General features: G+C 43.5%; 1 protein-coding gene across 1 annotated transcript in view; it reads right to left on the bottom strand.

Moving 5' to 3' along the window:
• FSTL1 (follistatin like 1) overlaps nt 1–14,456 on the bottom strand; it is a 56,844-nt gene extending 42,388 nt beyond the window's left edge. The window contains exons 1-2 of the mRNA XM_019729648.2: nt 14,317–14,456; nt 14,100–14,156 (exon numbers count right to left, since the gene is read on the bottom strand). Of these exons, the coding sequence (XP_019585207.2) occupies nt 14,100–14,156; nt 14,317–14,319 (60 nt within the window). The 5' untranslated portion in view covers nt 14,320–14,456. The remainder of the gene's footprint in view (nt 1–14,099; nt 14,157–14,316) is intronic.
• Nucleotides 14,457–16,775: the final 2,319 nt, after the last annotated feature.

Raw genomic sequence — 16,775 nt, 5'->3', positions numbered from 1 at the left:
TGCAAAACACCCAAAGCGTTGCCGTGGTTCCCAAAGGAACAAATGCAGCCTGCTCCATGAATACTCCCTACTCAGTCTTTCAGAGGAGATATTTATTTTTCAAACAATGAAGGCAAAAGGTTTTATTCTTTTGACTGATCATATTTTTCCAACCCCCAAATTTAGAATTTGTGGCCCAGTAACAGATGTACTATGGGAACTACAGCAAGAATATATGAAAATGAGCATATCAGAAAAAATCCAAGGTAGTCACCTCCTTATTTTTTTAAAGATTTTTATGAAAAATATAGTTCGCATGCAGTATTATATTAGTTTCAGGTATACACGATATTCAACATTTATGTACTTGAAGAAGTGATCACCATGATAAGTCCAGCAACCATCTGACACTGTACCACGCTATCACAATATTATTGACTATATTCCCTATGCTGTACATTACATCCCCATGACTTATTTGTTTTATACCTGGAAATTTGGATCTCTTATTCCCCTTCACCTTTCCCCCCCTTTTTAATTTTCAGTTACAGTTGACATTCAATATTATTTTATATTAATTTCAGGTGTACAGCATATGGATAGACATTTGTATAATTTAATAAGTGATCCTCCTGATTAAGTGTAGTACCCACCTGTCACTATGCATAGTTATTACCATATTGACTATATTCCCTATGCTTTACTTTACATCCCATGATTATTTTGTAATTACCAATTTGTACTTCTTAATCTCTTCCCCCTCTTCACTCTGCCCCCAGCTCCCCTCCCATCTATCACCCCAATAAATCTAGTACCCACCTGACACTATACGTAATTACAGTATTGCTGACTACAATCCTTATGCTATACCCTACATCCCCTATATCCTCAATCCTTGTAATAACCAATTTGTTCTTCTTCATCCCTTCCCCTTTTTCAGCCACCACACCAACCCTCTCCCATCTGGCAACCATAAGTATTTATGAGCCTGTTTCTGTTCTGTTGGTTTATTTTGTTCTTTAGATTCCACATATAAGCGAAATCACATTGCATCTGTCTTTCTCTGTGTCACACGCCACTCAGCACAATACCCTCCAGGTCCATCCATACTTCTGCAGATGGCAAGAACCCACTCTCTTCTATGGCTGAGCAATATTCCATCGTATATATGTACCACCTCCTCTTTATCCATTCTTCCATCGATGGACACCCAGGCTGCCTCCACATCTTGGCCATTGTAAACAATGTTGCAATGAACATATGGAGGCACACGACCCTTCGAAGTAGCGTTTTGGGTTTCTTCAGATAAATACCAGGAAGTGGAATTACTGGTTCCTTCTTTGTCTCTTGCTATATAGTCTTCGTTTTAAAGTCTATTTTGTCTGGCATAAGTGTTGCTACCCCAGTTTTTTTCTTTCTTTTCATTTCCATTTTCATGAAATAATCTTTTCCATCTGCTTTACTTTCTGTTTGTGTGTGTCTTTTGATCTGAAGTGAATATCTTGTAGGCAGCGATATAACGGTTTTGTTTTCTTATATATTCAGCCACCCTATGTTTTTGATTGGATCATTTAATGCACTTACATTGCAAGCAATTGTTGATAGATTGGCAGTTATTGCCATTTTATTATTCATACTTTTATCTTTTTTCCCCCCATCTTAAAGTTGTCCCTCTAACATTCCTTGTAATACTGGTTTGGTGTGGACGAACACCTTTAGCTTTTCTTTTCTGGGAAGCTCTTTATCTGTCCTTCGATTTTAAATATCCTTGCTGGGTAGAGTACCCATGATTGTGGATCCTTGTTTTTCATCAGGTTGACTATTTTGTGTCAATAACTTCTGGCCTGCAAAGTTTCTGTTGAGAAATCAGCTGACTATCTTATGGGATCACCCTTATACGTAATTAACTGCTTTCCTCTTGCTGCTTTTAGGATTCTCTTTATTTTTAACTTTCCCATTTTAATTATAATGTGTCCTGGTGTGGGCCTGTTTAGGTTCATTGTTTTTGGAACCCTCTGTGCTTCCTGGGCTTGTGTTTATTTCCTTCGCCAGGTTAGGAAAGTTTTCAGTCATTATTTCTTCAAATAAATTCTCAATCCCTTGCTTTCTCTCTTCTCCTTCTGGTACCCCTATAATGCGAAAGCTGTTACACTTGATGTTGTCCCAGAGGTCTCTTAAACTATCCTCATTTTTTGAGGTGGGGGGGGATTCTTTTTTCTTTTTGCTGTTCTAACTGGGTGTTTTATGCTACCGTGTCTTCCAAATCACTGATTTGATCCTTTACTTCATCAGGTCGCTTGGTGATTCCTTTTAGTGCATTCTTCATTTCAGTTATTATATTCTTCACTTCTGACTGATTCTTTTTTATGGTTTCTATGTCCTTTTTAATGCTTGCTATCTCTTTGTTGAAGTTCTCACTAAGTTCCTTGAGCATCCTTATAACCATTGTTTTGAACTCTGTCTCTGGTAGGTTGCTTGCCTTCATTTTATTTAATTCTTTTTCAGGAGTTTTCTCCTGTTCTTTCATTTGGGACATAGTTCTTTGTTTCCTCATTTTGGCTGTCTCCCTGTGTTTGTTTCTATTTATTAAGTAGAGCTGCTATGCCTCCCAGTCTTGCCAGGCGGCCTTATGTAGTAGGTGTCTTGTGGGGGTGAGGGGCACAGTCTCCCTGGTCACCTGAGCCTGGTGCTCCAGGAATGTCCCTTGTGTCGGTTGTGTGTGCCCTCCTGTTATAGTTGAGCCTTGCTTGTTGTTGGCATGTCAGTGGGTGGTATTAACCCTCAGGCTGACTGGCTGTGAGGTTTAACCATGTCCACAGATTATGGGCTGCTGTGTGGGACGCTAACCCCATGGAGCAGTATTCGTCCCAGTGGGCTCTGGTGCCTGTTGAGACCACCCTTTGTGTGTGCTGCTTGTGAAGTTAATTGGGTGGTGCTCTGCTGTGGTTTGAAAGCCAGTCTTCAAGTATGTTGGTTCTGGAGCCCCTTGAAAGGGGCTCTGGTGCAGGCCCAGGTCACCCACTGCCTATGACTGGCCAGGGACTACCTGGTAGGAGCTACAAAGCAATCCACAGTTGGTCACTGCCTATGCTGTACCTAGAGGCACATGAGAGAGTCCATGCTATGAACCAAGAACAGTTGCCACCAGTACCAGGGCCTGGAGTAGCTCCACAAAAAGCCAGGACACCCTGAGACCTGCTGCCACCTGCTGGCTCCCTTAAGGTTCTGTCATTGATAAAGTCTCATGCGGTATGCAAGTTGGGTGAGGCAGTGTTTCAGAGAGTCACTTCAGTGGGAAGAGTTGTGGTCACCAGGTTAATGTAAATTCTGGTTTGGTGCCAGTACGGAGCCTGCAGCTACTCAGCAAAAGTCTCAGAGCACACCGAGGCCAGTTGCTGCCTGCCAGAGGCTTGCCAGATTCTGATAGTGTTCCAAGAAAGAGTGTAATGTGGGTGGGGCTGGCTGGTCAAGAAGAAAGTGCCTCTGGAGTTGGGGTAGTTGGGTAGGGTGGGGTCCCAGTGAATCAGCAGAGCAGAGCAGAGCAGTTGAGCTCACCAGGACAATCAGATTCAGATTTGGCTGTGCTGGGGGCGGGTTCAACACAGGAAAGATGGCACCTGCCTACTGGCTGCAGGGAAGAAGGACCTTACACAGGGAAAATGCCGACTGTCCCTTCACTCCTCCCCTCAAAGCCACATACCTCAGTTGGCCCCTGTATGTCTCCGATGCATCCAGAGTAACTGTCCCTCCACCAGAGCCCAAGGTGAGTGCCTTTCAGGGAGTCTGTGAACGGGCTGTTTAAGAGGACATCTGGGTTTCCCGCAGCTTTCCATCTGGGACGGTCAGAATCCCCACTGTTTTTCACAGCCAGATGTTGTGGGGGGATCCTCTTCCCAGCACCAGTACTCCGGGCTGGGGAGCTTGGTGTAGGCGGCTGGGGTCCTTCTCTCTTTCATGGGAAACATCTGTGGCTGAGATATCTCTCTTGATTTTCAACCGCTACATGTGGGTATGGGACCAGCTCATTTTGCACTCTGCCCCTCCTACCAGTCTCGATGTGACTTCTTTATATCTTTAGTTATAAAACTTCTGTTCAGCTAGATATCTGAACAGATTCATCTGACATCAGCTAGATGTCAGATGGTTCTCCAGGTTGATTGTTCTATAATTTAGTTGTAAATTTGATGTGTTCACGGGATAAGGCAAACACAGCATTTATATACTGCTCCATCTTGGATCTCCTCATCACCTCCTTCTTCTAAGGAGGGATTTAAGAGAGTGAAAAACTGAATGTGGAAAAATTTCAGAGGGGTTTGATCACCTCTCTTTGCCTTTTTTCACTCGCCTTCCCTTTCCAGTTCTCTCTCTCGTTCACTCCATTTCAAAGGAGGTGCTCAATGAGTATGTATTTAATTCTTTTCCTGGAGGAATGATAGGGTTGTGGCTTCACAGAAGAAACACTATCTAGAAGTCTGAACGCAAGATTGGCTCAACAGAAGAAGGGTTCTGATATGAATTTTGGGCACCCACTGAAATAAATATCCCAGTTGTCTTTTAAAAAGAAGGTAATCTTTAATCTCTGGAGACAGTAAAAGGGGCAAGGGGGTTTCTGCAAGCCATGAGCACACACACACACACACACACACACACACACACACATACACGTACACACACACACACACACACTATGGCTTTTGGAAGTCTTCCAATAAATAGAGACGCCACAAGAATGATAATAATAGCTAACACTTACTGCACTCAATGTTCTGAACCACTTTTCTAATTGCTTTACATGTAATAGCTTGTTTGATTCTTACAATTAACCTATGGGGTAAATACTCTTTAGTAGGCCCAGTTTTTAGATGAGGAAATAGGCCCAGAGAGGTTAAGTAACTTCCCCAAGGTCCTAGGGCTATAAGGGCAGTACTAGATTTTCAGTAATCTAGCTTCAAGGCCTGAGTGCCAAACCATTATCCTATACTTCCTTTCAAGGATAAATCAGTAAACAGAGTAACCACCTGAGCCAGCACCGCAGGTTGTACAAATACAGACAATGCCAAGAGGATGTTAATGTGTAAATTGAGAATTCTGTTGTTGAAATCATAACACACTAAAAACATTGCCAGTGCCTAGTAAGGACTGGTGAGAGGGACTTCATCTTTTGCGGATGTTTGGTGTTGATTATGAGCCATAAGTAGAGGAAATCGTTTCCATAATTGAATTGGATAGACAGGCAGAGAGATAGCCATTATTCCCATTTTACAGATGAGGGACGTGAGCTCAGGGAGGTTAAGTAACTTGCACAAGGTCTCACAGCCAGACGACACCAGAATTCAAACCCACTCCACTACCCCAATGCCCTCGCTCTTAACTGAATCTGTAGTCACAGACATTAGATGGCTTTTAAAAAGCAAGAAAGGGGCAGAGCAGGAATTCTAAGTCAAGGACTCTTTCATTGTTTTATAAGGTCCTTCTTAAAAAATGAGAAAGTTCTGTAAGAAGGTCCATGTAAAAGAAAAGAGTTGGAAACACCCAGATATGAGAATGAGAGAAGAGAAGGAAGAAAGGAACAGAGTGGGAGGCTCGAGTGACACAAAAATGGGAAATCAGAGAAAAGCACCAGCACTCCAGGAACAGACACAATTTTAGATAAATTCCACACACAAAAAAACTAACCCCTACTGGACAGACTGGTCAAGTGGTCAAGGTGGACAGGCTTAAATGGCCCCAGCAACTCTAGTGGAGCCTCTCAAATTCTGAGAAGCCATTCATCCCACTGTCGCATTACAGGGTTTTCTGAACCAGTGGCAAGAGGTGGGGAAGGGGGTGGTAACTTCTGCGAAAGCCATAGATTTGGCCTACTGTACAGGTGCATTTGAGCTGTACAGTACCTATGGTGGTAGCAGCTCCTGCAGAATAGGGACGGACCTATATGGTGTGCCTTTTATTTTTATTATTTAATTATTTGTTGGCAGAAAACTTTTCCATAGTATCAGTAGCAGACCAACAGTCTAACAGTCTTACTTAGCAGAAAGGGAAAACGTAACTCTAATCTTGCACCAGCTTACTTTTGATATTCAGATTTACTTAATTAATCATATTTCGCTTAACCATATGTGAACTCTCTGAAGATTTTTTTCACAAACCTTTTACAACCTCCCCTGTCCCTCTTAGTTTGTCTGCTCCTTTTCTTTTTTTTTTTTAAGAGTAATTTTAAGTTTTCAGTGGGTGCACAAGTCCATGCAGACTCGCTGGACTTGGGGTTTCCTCTGCAGGAGCTTACTTCACTCGAGTGTGGTGAATCCGAGGCGTCAGTCAACAAGCTTTAGAGTGCTGTGTGACTAGCAGCAGACCATAGGAACCGGTCCATTTTTCAGCACGCTAGTGTTCAGGTCCCTAGTCTTTCCACGTATGGTATGCATTTTAATTCCAAATGATTCATTTGCATTTGTGCAAAATGACTAGCGTAATGTCTGACACTTTTGTAGATTAATAATTTACACTCATTTACTACCATTGAAGGATAGAAGGAACGACTGTGGGGGAGTAAGACAAATTTTGCCTCAGACACAAGGATTTTAAATCTTGAACACAAAGAAAAGGAAAGACAAAAAGACATTCTTCCCTACATCAATTCAAGCCAAGATCCCGTGAAATACACATGTATAAATTGAGCCCTGCAACATGTCATGGCTTTTACCATGTGTCACATGACTTGTTTTTGCAACAGCTTAATTGGTCACAAATAGTGTCGAGGAGTATTCAGGGGACATTTTAAGGGTCATAAATTCAGACTTAATCCTGGGAATAGCTTATTGGTGATGGCTTCCAAATGAGCATATAAAAAGTCAGTGAAGAGATTACATGGAAATCCTCCAACCACAGCAGAAAATGTAGATTTATAGGATATATTTGGAATTCCAACTACCCAAAGAGCTTTCTATTAGCAGGTTATTGCCTGATGGCTGCTAAGGCAGAAGCTGTTATCTATGATAGCAGCAGCTCTTAGAGCCTTAACAAGAGCGACTGTTGACTCCATCAGAACAGCCACGAAAATTCTCATTATCGTATTTTTGTTGATGGCCTTACTTCAAGGTGTTCAAATTCATTAAAAGAACTTAGAAGCCTGGGCTAGGAATGAAGTGCTGTTTTCATCCATTTTCTACTCTGGTCCTATCACCTATAACCCCATGTCACAGTCCCAAACTCTGCCTTCTAATCACCTTAATTTTGGCTAAAGGTACACCAATGTTTGTCAAATTGTATTGACTTTTCTAGTAGTAATGGAAAATATCTCTGTATTGATATAGATATGAACAAAACCAACTCCTCTGTGTCCCAAATTTCATTTCATTTTTAAGTTTCATACTGTGACCTTTGACCAGCCTCACTGTCCGTGGCAAGCCTATCAAAGATTTCTAGTTGATGATTATGTGTTTCTTAAAATGTAGCCATAAATAATTTTGTTAGTCATATCTGGAATGGCATAACAACTGAGATAAACATCAAAGGGGCAATAGTATCGATTATAAGTAATCATCTATCACACCACCACCAGGAGGTATGGCCCCTGGTGCTACTACATTATTTGTCCCTTTGTTTTGTCAATCATTAATACCTGAGTTATACTATAAAAAAAAGTACTGTAACAGGCGTCTATTAGTGGAGAATAATCGGCATAGATTACTGGGTCTTTTCTGCTCCAACCCAATCTTCCCATAAGTAAATCACCTTAAAATAAATTCTGTTGTACTCTGTGGAGTTGCCTAATTCGTTCTTTTGGTCTGAAGATACCTTCTCATTATGGTGGCCATTCTACCTTCGCTCCACCATCAGACAAACTTTCATCTCATGTACAGACCAATTGATTGCTAGTGGCTACCTAGAACATTGCGGAGAAGGATTTTCAAACCTCCCCCAGGCTCATAAGGAAAGAATTCTATGGTTGATTAGCAATGTCTGTCATGGGTAAGGGAGAGGGTGGTGGTGACATGCGTGCCATGTTTGTGCTATCTCGGCAGGTTATTTATTGCATTGTGTTGGAAGGTACTTATTTTTATTGTCTACAGTGTTAGTAGGCTCATCACACACATCTGTTGACTGATTTCTCTGAAAGGACAGATGAAGGGCTGTTTTATCTTTAGGTTGTGGGATTATTGGTAATTTAATTATTTGCTCTAGTCTTTTCTATATTCTATAATCTTTTTATGAGCATATTTTCATATTTTATCAGAAAATAACATATTAACTTTATTTAACTAAAATAGCATATATGAAGAGGGTAAATTACTCTTGAAAAAGGAGAGGGGTCAGAAGAATCCTCATGATGGATTTCAAGACATTTTGTTATACTTTTGTATAAATTTTCACACAGTTGTGAAGATAAAACATTAGAGTGAGGGATATTCTGCTTTTTAAATTAGATCATAATAATTTGCCAGAGCTTTACAAATTTTTGTAAACATAACTGTTAGTAGCACATATTGCTGTTAACTCTTAACTCTTCTATTTTTGGATATGTATTAATAATAGGTTTTAAGTTCTTACCTATTATAAATAATTTTATAGTCATCTTACGTAGAGTCCCTTTAAAAGTAAAAATGACCAGGGCAAAGTGGTCAAATAGAATTATTTGAGTTTCTTTCCTTGATTTCATTTTTCAGTATAGATTATATTGAGCTTTGGAATATCCAACTGCAAAGTAGTCAAGTCAGCTTCCCCAAAGCTGATCCAAAATTTGCTGAAATGGAGTCATGTCAATGAAGAATATATTTAACTGTTTGCTATATGTCCTTGTAGCTAAAAAAGAAAACAGTTTTCTACTGCAGGCACTGTTAAGTAGAAGATAAAATGCTTACAATAATATTCAACTTGCAAATCTCATATTGATAGGGTTAATTTACCTTTTCATTAATTATTAAAGGTTTACAATAGTTAAAAATGAATTAAACACTATTACTAGGTCACACATCAAGAGATTGAACTAATTACACCATAATGATTGTTGACTAATGAAATGTAACCTTAATCATAACTACTCTTCCCTTTTTCCATTTTAACCCTGAGTTCTTAGCCTCTTTTCTGCAACGACTCCCTCAGCTTTGGTTGGGTGGTGGCTACCTGGGTGTATCCATATGTAAAAGTTCATCAAGCTAGACATTACATTTACTAATGTAAAAGAACTTTAAAAATCAAGAGAAGCCCTATGTTAATATTTTAAAAAGCAATAACAATAATTGGAAAGATACTTGTTTCACCATCTAGTTATAAAAATATACATTATAGCTGCCACAGTTGAAAACGCCTGGCCCCCATTAGATTGCAAACAACCTGAAGGCAGAGACGATGTCTTGTACTTCATGCATGACTCTGCCCTGTGTGTAGGGTGTGCTCAGCCTGTAGAAAGAATACTGCCTGACGGGCACCATGAAAGGAAGGCCGTGCCCTTAATCCTGGAGAAAGGACCCTGCACCAAAGTCACAGGCGTCAGAAGATAGCACTTTAGAGGAAAGTATGCACTTAACCTACAGGACATTAATCACCTGGCTTACAAAATGAACCCATCTAAATGTAAGTACTTTTTCAATCCTATAATATCTGGTATCATTAAACTAATACTATTTGTGGCTGCTGGAAATTTTATGTCTGGATGTCCAGTTATTTGAAGAAGAGTAGGAAAAAGCTACTGTGACATTTCCAATTCTCCATTCATGACCACTGGTATTTACAGCTCATCCTTTACTTTCTCCACTCTCCTGGAAACACGCCTTCATGCCTCACTGTCTTTATTTTCTTCTTTGGGACATTACATCCACTGCAGCCCACGCACTCGATCTTCTCCACCTCACAGCTCCTCCCCAACTAGCTCCTCTGAGCCTGGGAACTGACTCCTGCTTTCCATCACCCAATCCAGAGACTTCTATGGGAATTGTAACATGTCCTCCTTCTAAAGACATTTTCAATGGTCAGGGCCTCAATTTGCAGGACACTTATCCATCTGTTTTGGCTATTCAGCAGAGTCCTACTATGTTTTAACATCCTAATTTCCAACAATAGTCTTTATAATCACAGCAAGTAGTTTATTTGCCAAAGGATAAACAAACAAGAGATTATTTTAGTGGTTAATGTACAAGATGGATATTAAAACCCTAGTTTTCCTATAGTTCCAAGAAGTCAGATGTGGGCCAGACTCTAGGCCTGCCTGAATCCACCATTTGAGTAATTCTAAAGAATATGGAAGAGACCCTACATTGGCCAACAAAATTGATAATAGGGTATAAGTCAGGTTAAGAAATCTGGCTTTAGAGGGACAATGCCTGTGGGGACAGAGCCCCAGAGAGCAGTTTCCAGGCTCTCGGCCTCATGTGGAGGGGTGCTGGCTCAGGTAGTAGATGGCCGTCAGCTGTGGCTAGTTGGCCGTCAGCTGTAACCAGTGAGCCACTGGCCACTAATATAACTGCTGTGGCTACGCTAGCAGCAAATGGGGGCTAGCAAGAAGATGGTGGCTGAGCTAGCAAGAGCGGATTGCAGAGAGGCGGATGCTGCCAGTGAGAATATAATGGTATGACTCCCCTATCTATGGCTCCATGGGTGTTCCTGTTTGGCCTCACCATGTTCTGAGTTGTTATGTGGGGAGCGGGAGCTGAGACCCTGCAGGCCGCCCTGCATGACAATGCCCTAATAATCTTCTTGTCTGTCTGTAAAATTGTTCCTGTCCTTGTTACTATTATGTTAAATAATGAATGCACTTACAGTTCGTGGGTCAAGTATTCCCTGGCTGGAATGAGTGTTCTGATCTGTGAATCAGTTCCCTGTACTTACGTGACTTATCATGATGACTATATAGACCTGGAATGCTGGGAATCAGAGTTCCAGCAGAATCAACCACCAAGGGAGAGTGGGAATGTGCCCGGGCACTTGTCAAAGCTGTCTTTCAAAACCAGGCGGTTGGGCCACAGGGTCCCCACCAGTCTGCCATGCTGGAGTGAACTCAAACGCATCTACTGAGATTCAAGGGCACATGCACTAATGCCAGGGTTCTCAACGTGTGAGCCACTGGCCACATGTCAATGGCTCTCATGTCGACTACAGTAATTCTCAGTGGGAGGGGGATGGGTGAGGGAGAGTGAGGAGACCCACACAACCCCCTCCCAACAGAATCTAGAAAAGGGTAGCTGTGCAATTGTTAGTTGAAGCACTCCCTCTGCTGCTGTGACCCCCAATCCTCATCCATACCAGATGCTAATATATGCTCATCAAGAGATGCCTTTCAAGCAGAGTCTAAATAGAGTGCATGGGTGTGAGCTCAGGTGGTGATGGAGAATTAAAAGAGAAAGTGATAAAGAGAAGAAGCAATCAAAAAAGCAACCAGGAGGTGCCAAGTAAGTAAGAGACCATGGGAAACATTCAACCTATAACACCTTCCTTAATGAGGTTTGTTGCTAGATTCTTGAATCTAACCAAACAGGATTTATAGACCGGCATTAATAATGATGACAACCACCTTTTCCCAAGTTTGGGACACCTCTGATGCTGAGGGTCTAATATTCCAAAGGCTTGGTTTCTTCAAATAGCAATGTGATTTGTCAGGCAACACACTTTAAAGAAATATGCTGAGTTGAGTCCTTGTGTTTGTATTCAACCACAAAGCACCAAGAAAATTCAGTTTATTTTCTAAATTTCATTTTTAAAAAGTTCAACAATATTTGTACAATTTTAGCCCTGAAGTCCACGAAAGTGAATTCACGTCAATAAACCCTGTAAATATCATTATGTGGCTTTGTTTGCTATATGTTGCTATAACTAACAAGGGGAAAAAATTCTACCGCAAGCACTGTTAACTGCATGATAAAATGCTTAAAAGAATATCTAAATTGTTACGGTTAATTCACCTTTTAATTAATAATTGAAGGTATATTATTAAAACATGGGTTAAAAACTTGCTGAATGTTACTAGGGCCAGACACCAAGAGACTGGATTGATTAAAAGATAATCCTTAATAATCTGGAGTCATGAAACATAACCTAGATCATACCTAGTCCTCACTCCTCACATACCCTGAGCTGACAGCCTTCTTTCTACACCAACTTCCTCAGTTTTCATTCATATCTCAGCACTTCTTGATTTTGCCTCTTTCCCCATGGATTTTGCCTGGGAATTCCGTGAGAGTACTCTCTGTTCCACCTGAAGCAGGAAATTACTGCTGAGGGAACTTCCTTGAAAGCTAAGCTTTTCCCAGCAATGCACCAGGGAGGGAGTGTGGCATAGGCTGCCTAGAAAAGATCCAGGACCTTGGGCCAGCCACACAGCCTTGTGAAGACAGAACCCATAGCCTCCTCTCACCTCACATTTGCATTCCAGTTCATAGAGAGATTTCACACACTAGAGGGCAATTCCTAAACCTGCCATAAAACCAACCAGGAATTCCCTCATCCATCACTGGACTGCAGCTGCCTTTTGAGGGCCACAGCAGGGAAGGAAGAGCGTTCCTTAGCCAGGGCTTAATCAGCCAGTGAAGAGGGATACTCCCGCAAATTCAAATCTTGGCAAACAAAATGCTTGAGAAGCTGATCTGGGTTTCAAGATGGGCTCCAAAGGCAGAGGGAGCTGGGTTCAGATCTTTCTTCAGAATTAACTAGCTATATGACCTGGGGCAAGTTACCTAATCTCCCTAAATCTGTTTCTTCCTCTGTAAAATGGGGATAACAAAACAAACCTTGCAAAATTGGAGAAGCTTTAAAAGAAATGATGCATGCAGCCCAATATCTGCTATACAATAAGTACATAGCAATTATGTGAGGTCCTTCGCAGGCTAAGAGCCTGGGGTGTGATGCTAGACTGGGTTCAAATCCTACCCCTACCATCTAGCAGTTTAGGGCACTGGACAAATTATGTAACCTCTATGACTCAGTTTCCTCATCATTAAAATGGAGTTTTATTATAATGCAAAGTAGATATCCAATAAATTTTGGCTATTTTTTATTTCATTTTAAAACAGCCCATGTTTCCAGTTCAATCAACACTGTAATAGTAAATTAAATGAGAGTTCAGTATAATGTGTATATTTTTTCAATCTTTAAGACCTTGCATGCTTTTATGATTTTTCTGGGCAGAGTCAAACTGCGTGGTGCTAAGGGTGGGGCTAAACTGTAATATGAAGAAAAAAAATTCAAAGTGGGAGAATAACCACCCACTAGGGAACTATTTCTTTTGTAATGTACATTCCATTTCTTCTCCCTCATGCTTTTTAATTCCTTCCACATTTCCTGCCATAATTATCAAATGTTTGGTTTCTGACCTCACTTTTCTGGAGACTAGTGCCCAGGGAATTTAGAATTGTTTATTTTCTGTCCATAAACCTTTGAGTTAATGGAGGGGCTTGTGAGTGAACGGGTTTGTTGGTTTGTTTGTAGTGTCTCAGGAAGGTCACTGGAGTTGAAAAGAAAAACATTACCAAAAAAAAGCACTGATATACTGCGACTGAAAACGCCAAGCCCTCCAGGAGCAGAGCAATGGACGGCTCAGACTTGCGCAATGCTAGTTTAAGGGAAATTTGGAGATTTTACAAGGCCGTTATATGGCCCTGATAACACAAAATCCGGGGCACTTTACAAAGGAAGAAGACAATTCAGGGAATTATAATCTCACTTTACAAAAGAGAAAAAACTTTATTCCGCCTTAAAAGAAAACTCTTAGTATTTTGTGGGGAGTGTCCCGCCCCCACCCCCAACCCGAGGAGACAGACTCGGAAAGGAAAAGTCCCTAATTCTTCTCGATTTCCTCTTAAGTAAAAGAAAAAACTCAAGGCGCCTTTTTGAACTCAGCTGCTGCTCTTGTCGCCGCCTCCGTCCCAAACGGCCCAGCTAGTCCGCTCTCCCCCTCCCCACTCTCCCTCCATATTAGCCACGGTGGGGCTCCCGCTTACGGCCCAAACTTCTTTTCGTGATTTTGAGGTTCAAGTTTCGTAAGTAGCATTCCTTCTCGGAGCGCCCCCTCACCCCACGTTCAGAAACTCCTAGTCTCACGGGAGAGCATCCCTGGGACGCACCACCGCCCGCCCCACCCGCACACCCCAGTGGCCCGCGAGCCCGAGTTCGGACCTCCTCAGCCGCTCACCTACCTCGGCGTGGACCCAGGCGACCACCACCAGCACGAGCGCGAGCCAGCGTGTCCACATCTGCGAAGAGACAAGAGCGAGACTGAAGGCACCCGGCCCCGCGCCGACCCCGGAAACTTCCTCGGGTCCTGCAGGCTCGCCCCCTCGGCCCAGCCACCCTCGGCCGCCCCGAGGGGCCCGGCCACCACGCTCAGCTCCGCGTCCCGCACGGAGATCTCACCATGGCCCCTTCCCGGTCTCCGGAGGGCGCGGGGCAGGGTGGCTACAGCAAGCTCTAAGGTGGGAGGTTCGCCGATCGCCTGCCTGCCTAGAAGGAAATCTGACCTGGGCTCGCCGCCCCTTAAGACCCCTCCTTCCCGGACAGCCTGCCCCCCCAGCTCCTCCCCATTCTCCTCCCCCTTCTGCAGCAGCAGCCCCGCGGCTCCCGGCTCCGCTCCCTCCTCCCTATCCCTGGCTCTCGGGAGCCCGCGTGCGTCCTGGCGCCGCCCGAACCCCGCTGCCGGCCCAGCCCCCAGGACATGGAGGCACAGGCAGAGAGGGGGTATTATGGGGGACATTGCAACAAAGGCAGAGGATGTGTGTGTTGGGGGGGAGCTGAAACCCCACCCCCGGGAGAGGCTGCTGGCTTGCGCAGCTCCAGCGGGCTGCGGCGGTGCCCTACACCCCCACCGCAGCCTGGGGAGCCGAGCCGCCCCCCACGGCAGATAGATGGCTGGAGGTGCAGAGGGATCCCCACAACCCGAGGTCACTGTAGCCAGAACTCGAGAAAGTGGGCGCAGGGCCCGGAAGACCAGCCAGCGTGGGGAAGGCTACTTTGGGTTCAACTGTGGATTTCCTAGAGGAAAGGTGGCTGCAGCTCAGCTTTGCTGGAAAGGTCTTGACTCCAGCGTTTGCTAGCAGCCTCACCCTGTCCTTCCCTCCCTCCAGGAGAAGTACCCCTCTTCTTTCTTCCTCCCACCCCCCACCTGTGTTCCTGCTCCCACCCCTGTCATCCTAGCTACTCCCCAAGTTCATGTTTCCCATCTCCACCAACTTCTTCCTAGCGGCCTTCAAATGTGTGCTGTCTCTGACTGTATTGACTCCCCAAACTGCCAACCGGGGCCTCTTTCTTACCTTGCATCTGGTGTCCCTGGTATGGAGAACAAATCCACTGGACTGCTCAGTTTTAACATGCCCAAGTCTGAGCCCTACTTCCCAGCAGCTTCCAGGCCTGCGCATCTGCCTCTTTCAGAGTAGTGCAGCGAAAATGGTTCTCCACTTCCCAGACCCCAGTTGTCACCATATCCCGGCAGTTTTCCCTTTGAAATCTCCTGTGTATCCTTTACTGCCATTCACATTTCCATGTCCCTAGCCCAGACCTTCATCCGCCCTCACTGGAGAATTCTGGAAACCACAACTGGTTGCCCTCCAGGTCCAGGCTCTCTGCCTGGAGTCTCCAGCACAACTCACTGCCATATTCTTACCACCTAATTGAAGCACTGCCTTCCTCATGCTCTTCCACTGCTCAGAAACTTTCAGCCTTCTCCCCACATCAGTTCCAAACTCTGCCATTCTTGTATGTCTTCCATTGCTGGGGCCACCCCATCCGTCTAACCTTATTTCAGCTACTTAATATACTCCTGCTGCTCAGATCAAGCCAGTCTTTCCATTGTCCTCTGAGCCTGTCACATTCATTCTCCTACCATGGTTTGTTGAGTGCCTACTGTTGTGGTTTTAGGGGCTTCAAATAACACCCATATTCCCCATGCTTGTTCACAATCCATTGAAATAGCTGCCAGAGTCAGACTGACGAGAGAGCAAAATGTCAGCTTTGTTCCTGGTAAAAGCTTGATGGGTGGCTGTGGCTTCTTATCTACGGGGACAATGGACCTGCTAATACTTTACCCCAGAAATAAATAAAATAAGACATGATGAATGGCTGTCTTAGTACCTGGCAGTTACAAGTAGAGTTGGAAAATCTGTATAAATTGGGGATCTATACAGATGCCCCTCACAGCGGATGGGGGCAGGGGAGGTGCAGAGGGACCACTCTTGTGAAAGTTGACTGCAGTTTTACCGTTTCTGGAAAAGTAGAAAACATATGCTTGGTGGGGCACGCCTGCTCCCCAAACTTGAGGGGTCCGAGCCACACATACACGTATTTATATAGTTTCTCTTTCAAGCTCACCAGCCAGACAACTCACTCCTACTTCTTGAATGTGGAAATATGGAAAGTAGGGAACAGATGTCCCTCACCAGCTACTCTATCCCAGGGTCTTTGCTAGGACTGAAGGGAAATGTGATGCACAAGATTTTGCTTCTGTCTTCTAATAATTTACAATACTTTTCATCCCTTTCACATGCACTGCACCCCCTCAGAATCTGTCATGATCTCCTTTCCTCTCTTACTTGTTCTGTGTATTCAAATTCTGTCTCCTTTTTTTTCATGACCTAAGTAAAGTTTCATTGCTTCTCTAGCACCTTTTCTGATAGTGACTTAGTAGAAAGCACATGAGGTTTGAGGTCAAAGAAATCGGGCTTTTAATTCTGTCACTACCATTTACTTAGCTTGCTGTGTGACATTCATCAAATTTCATAAGCTTTCTGAACATAGGTTTCTGCACCTGACAATTAGCAGAGATAATGCCTTGCAGGGGGATGTGAAATTTAAATATGGTACACTATAGAAAGTACCTGGCA

The sequence above is a fragment of the Rhinolophus sinicus genome, chromosome 17 (genome assembly GCF_057876585.1).
Source record: "Rhinolophus sinicus isolate RSI-liver-muscle chromosome 17, RSI-T2T, whole genome shotgun sequence".
NCBI lineage: Eukaryota > Metazoa > Chordata > Mammalia > Chiroptera > Rhinolophidae > Rhinolophus > Rhinolophus sinicus.
This window is presented reverse-complemented; position numbering and strand designations above follow the sequence as displayed.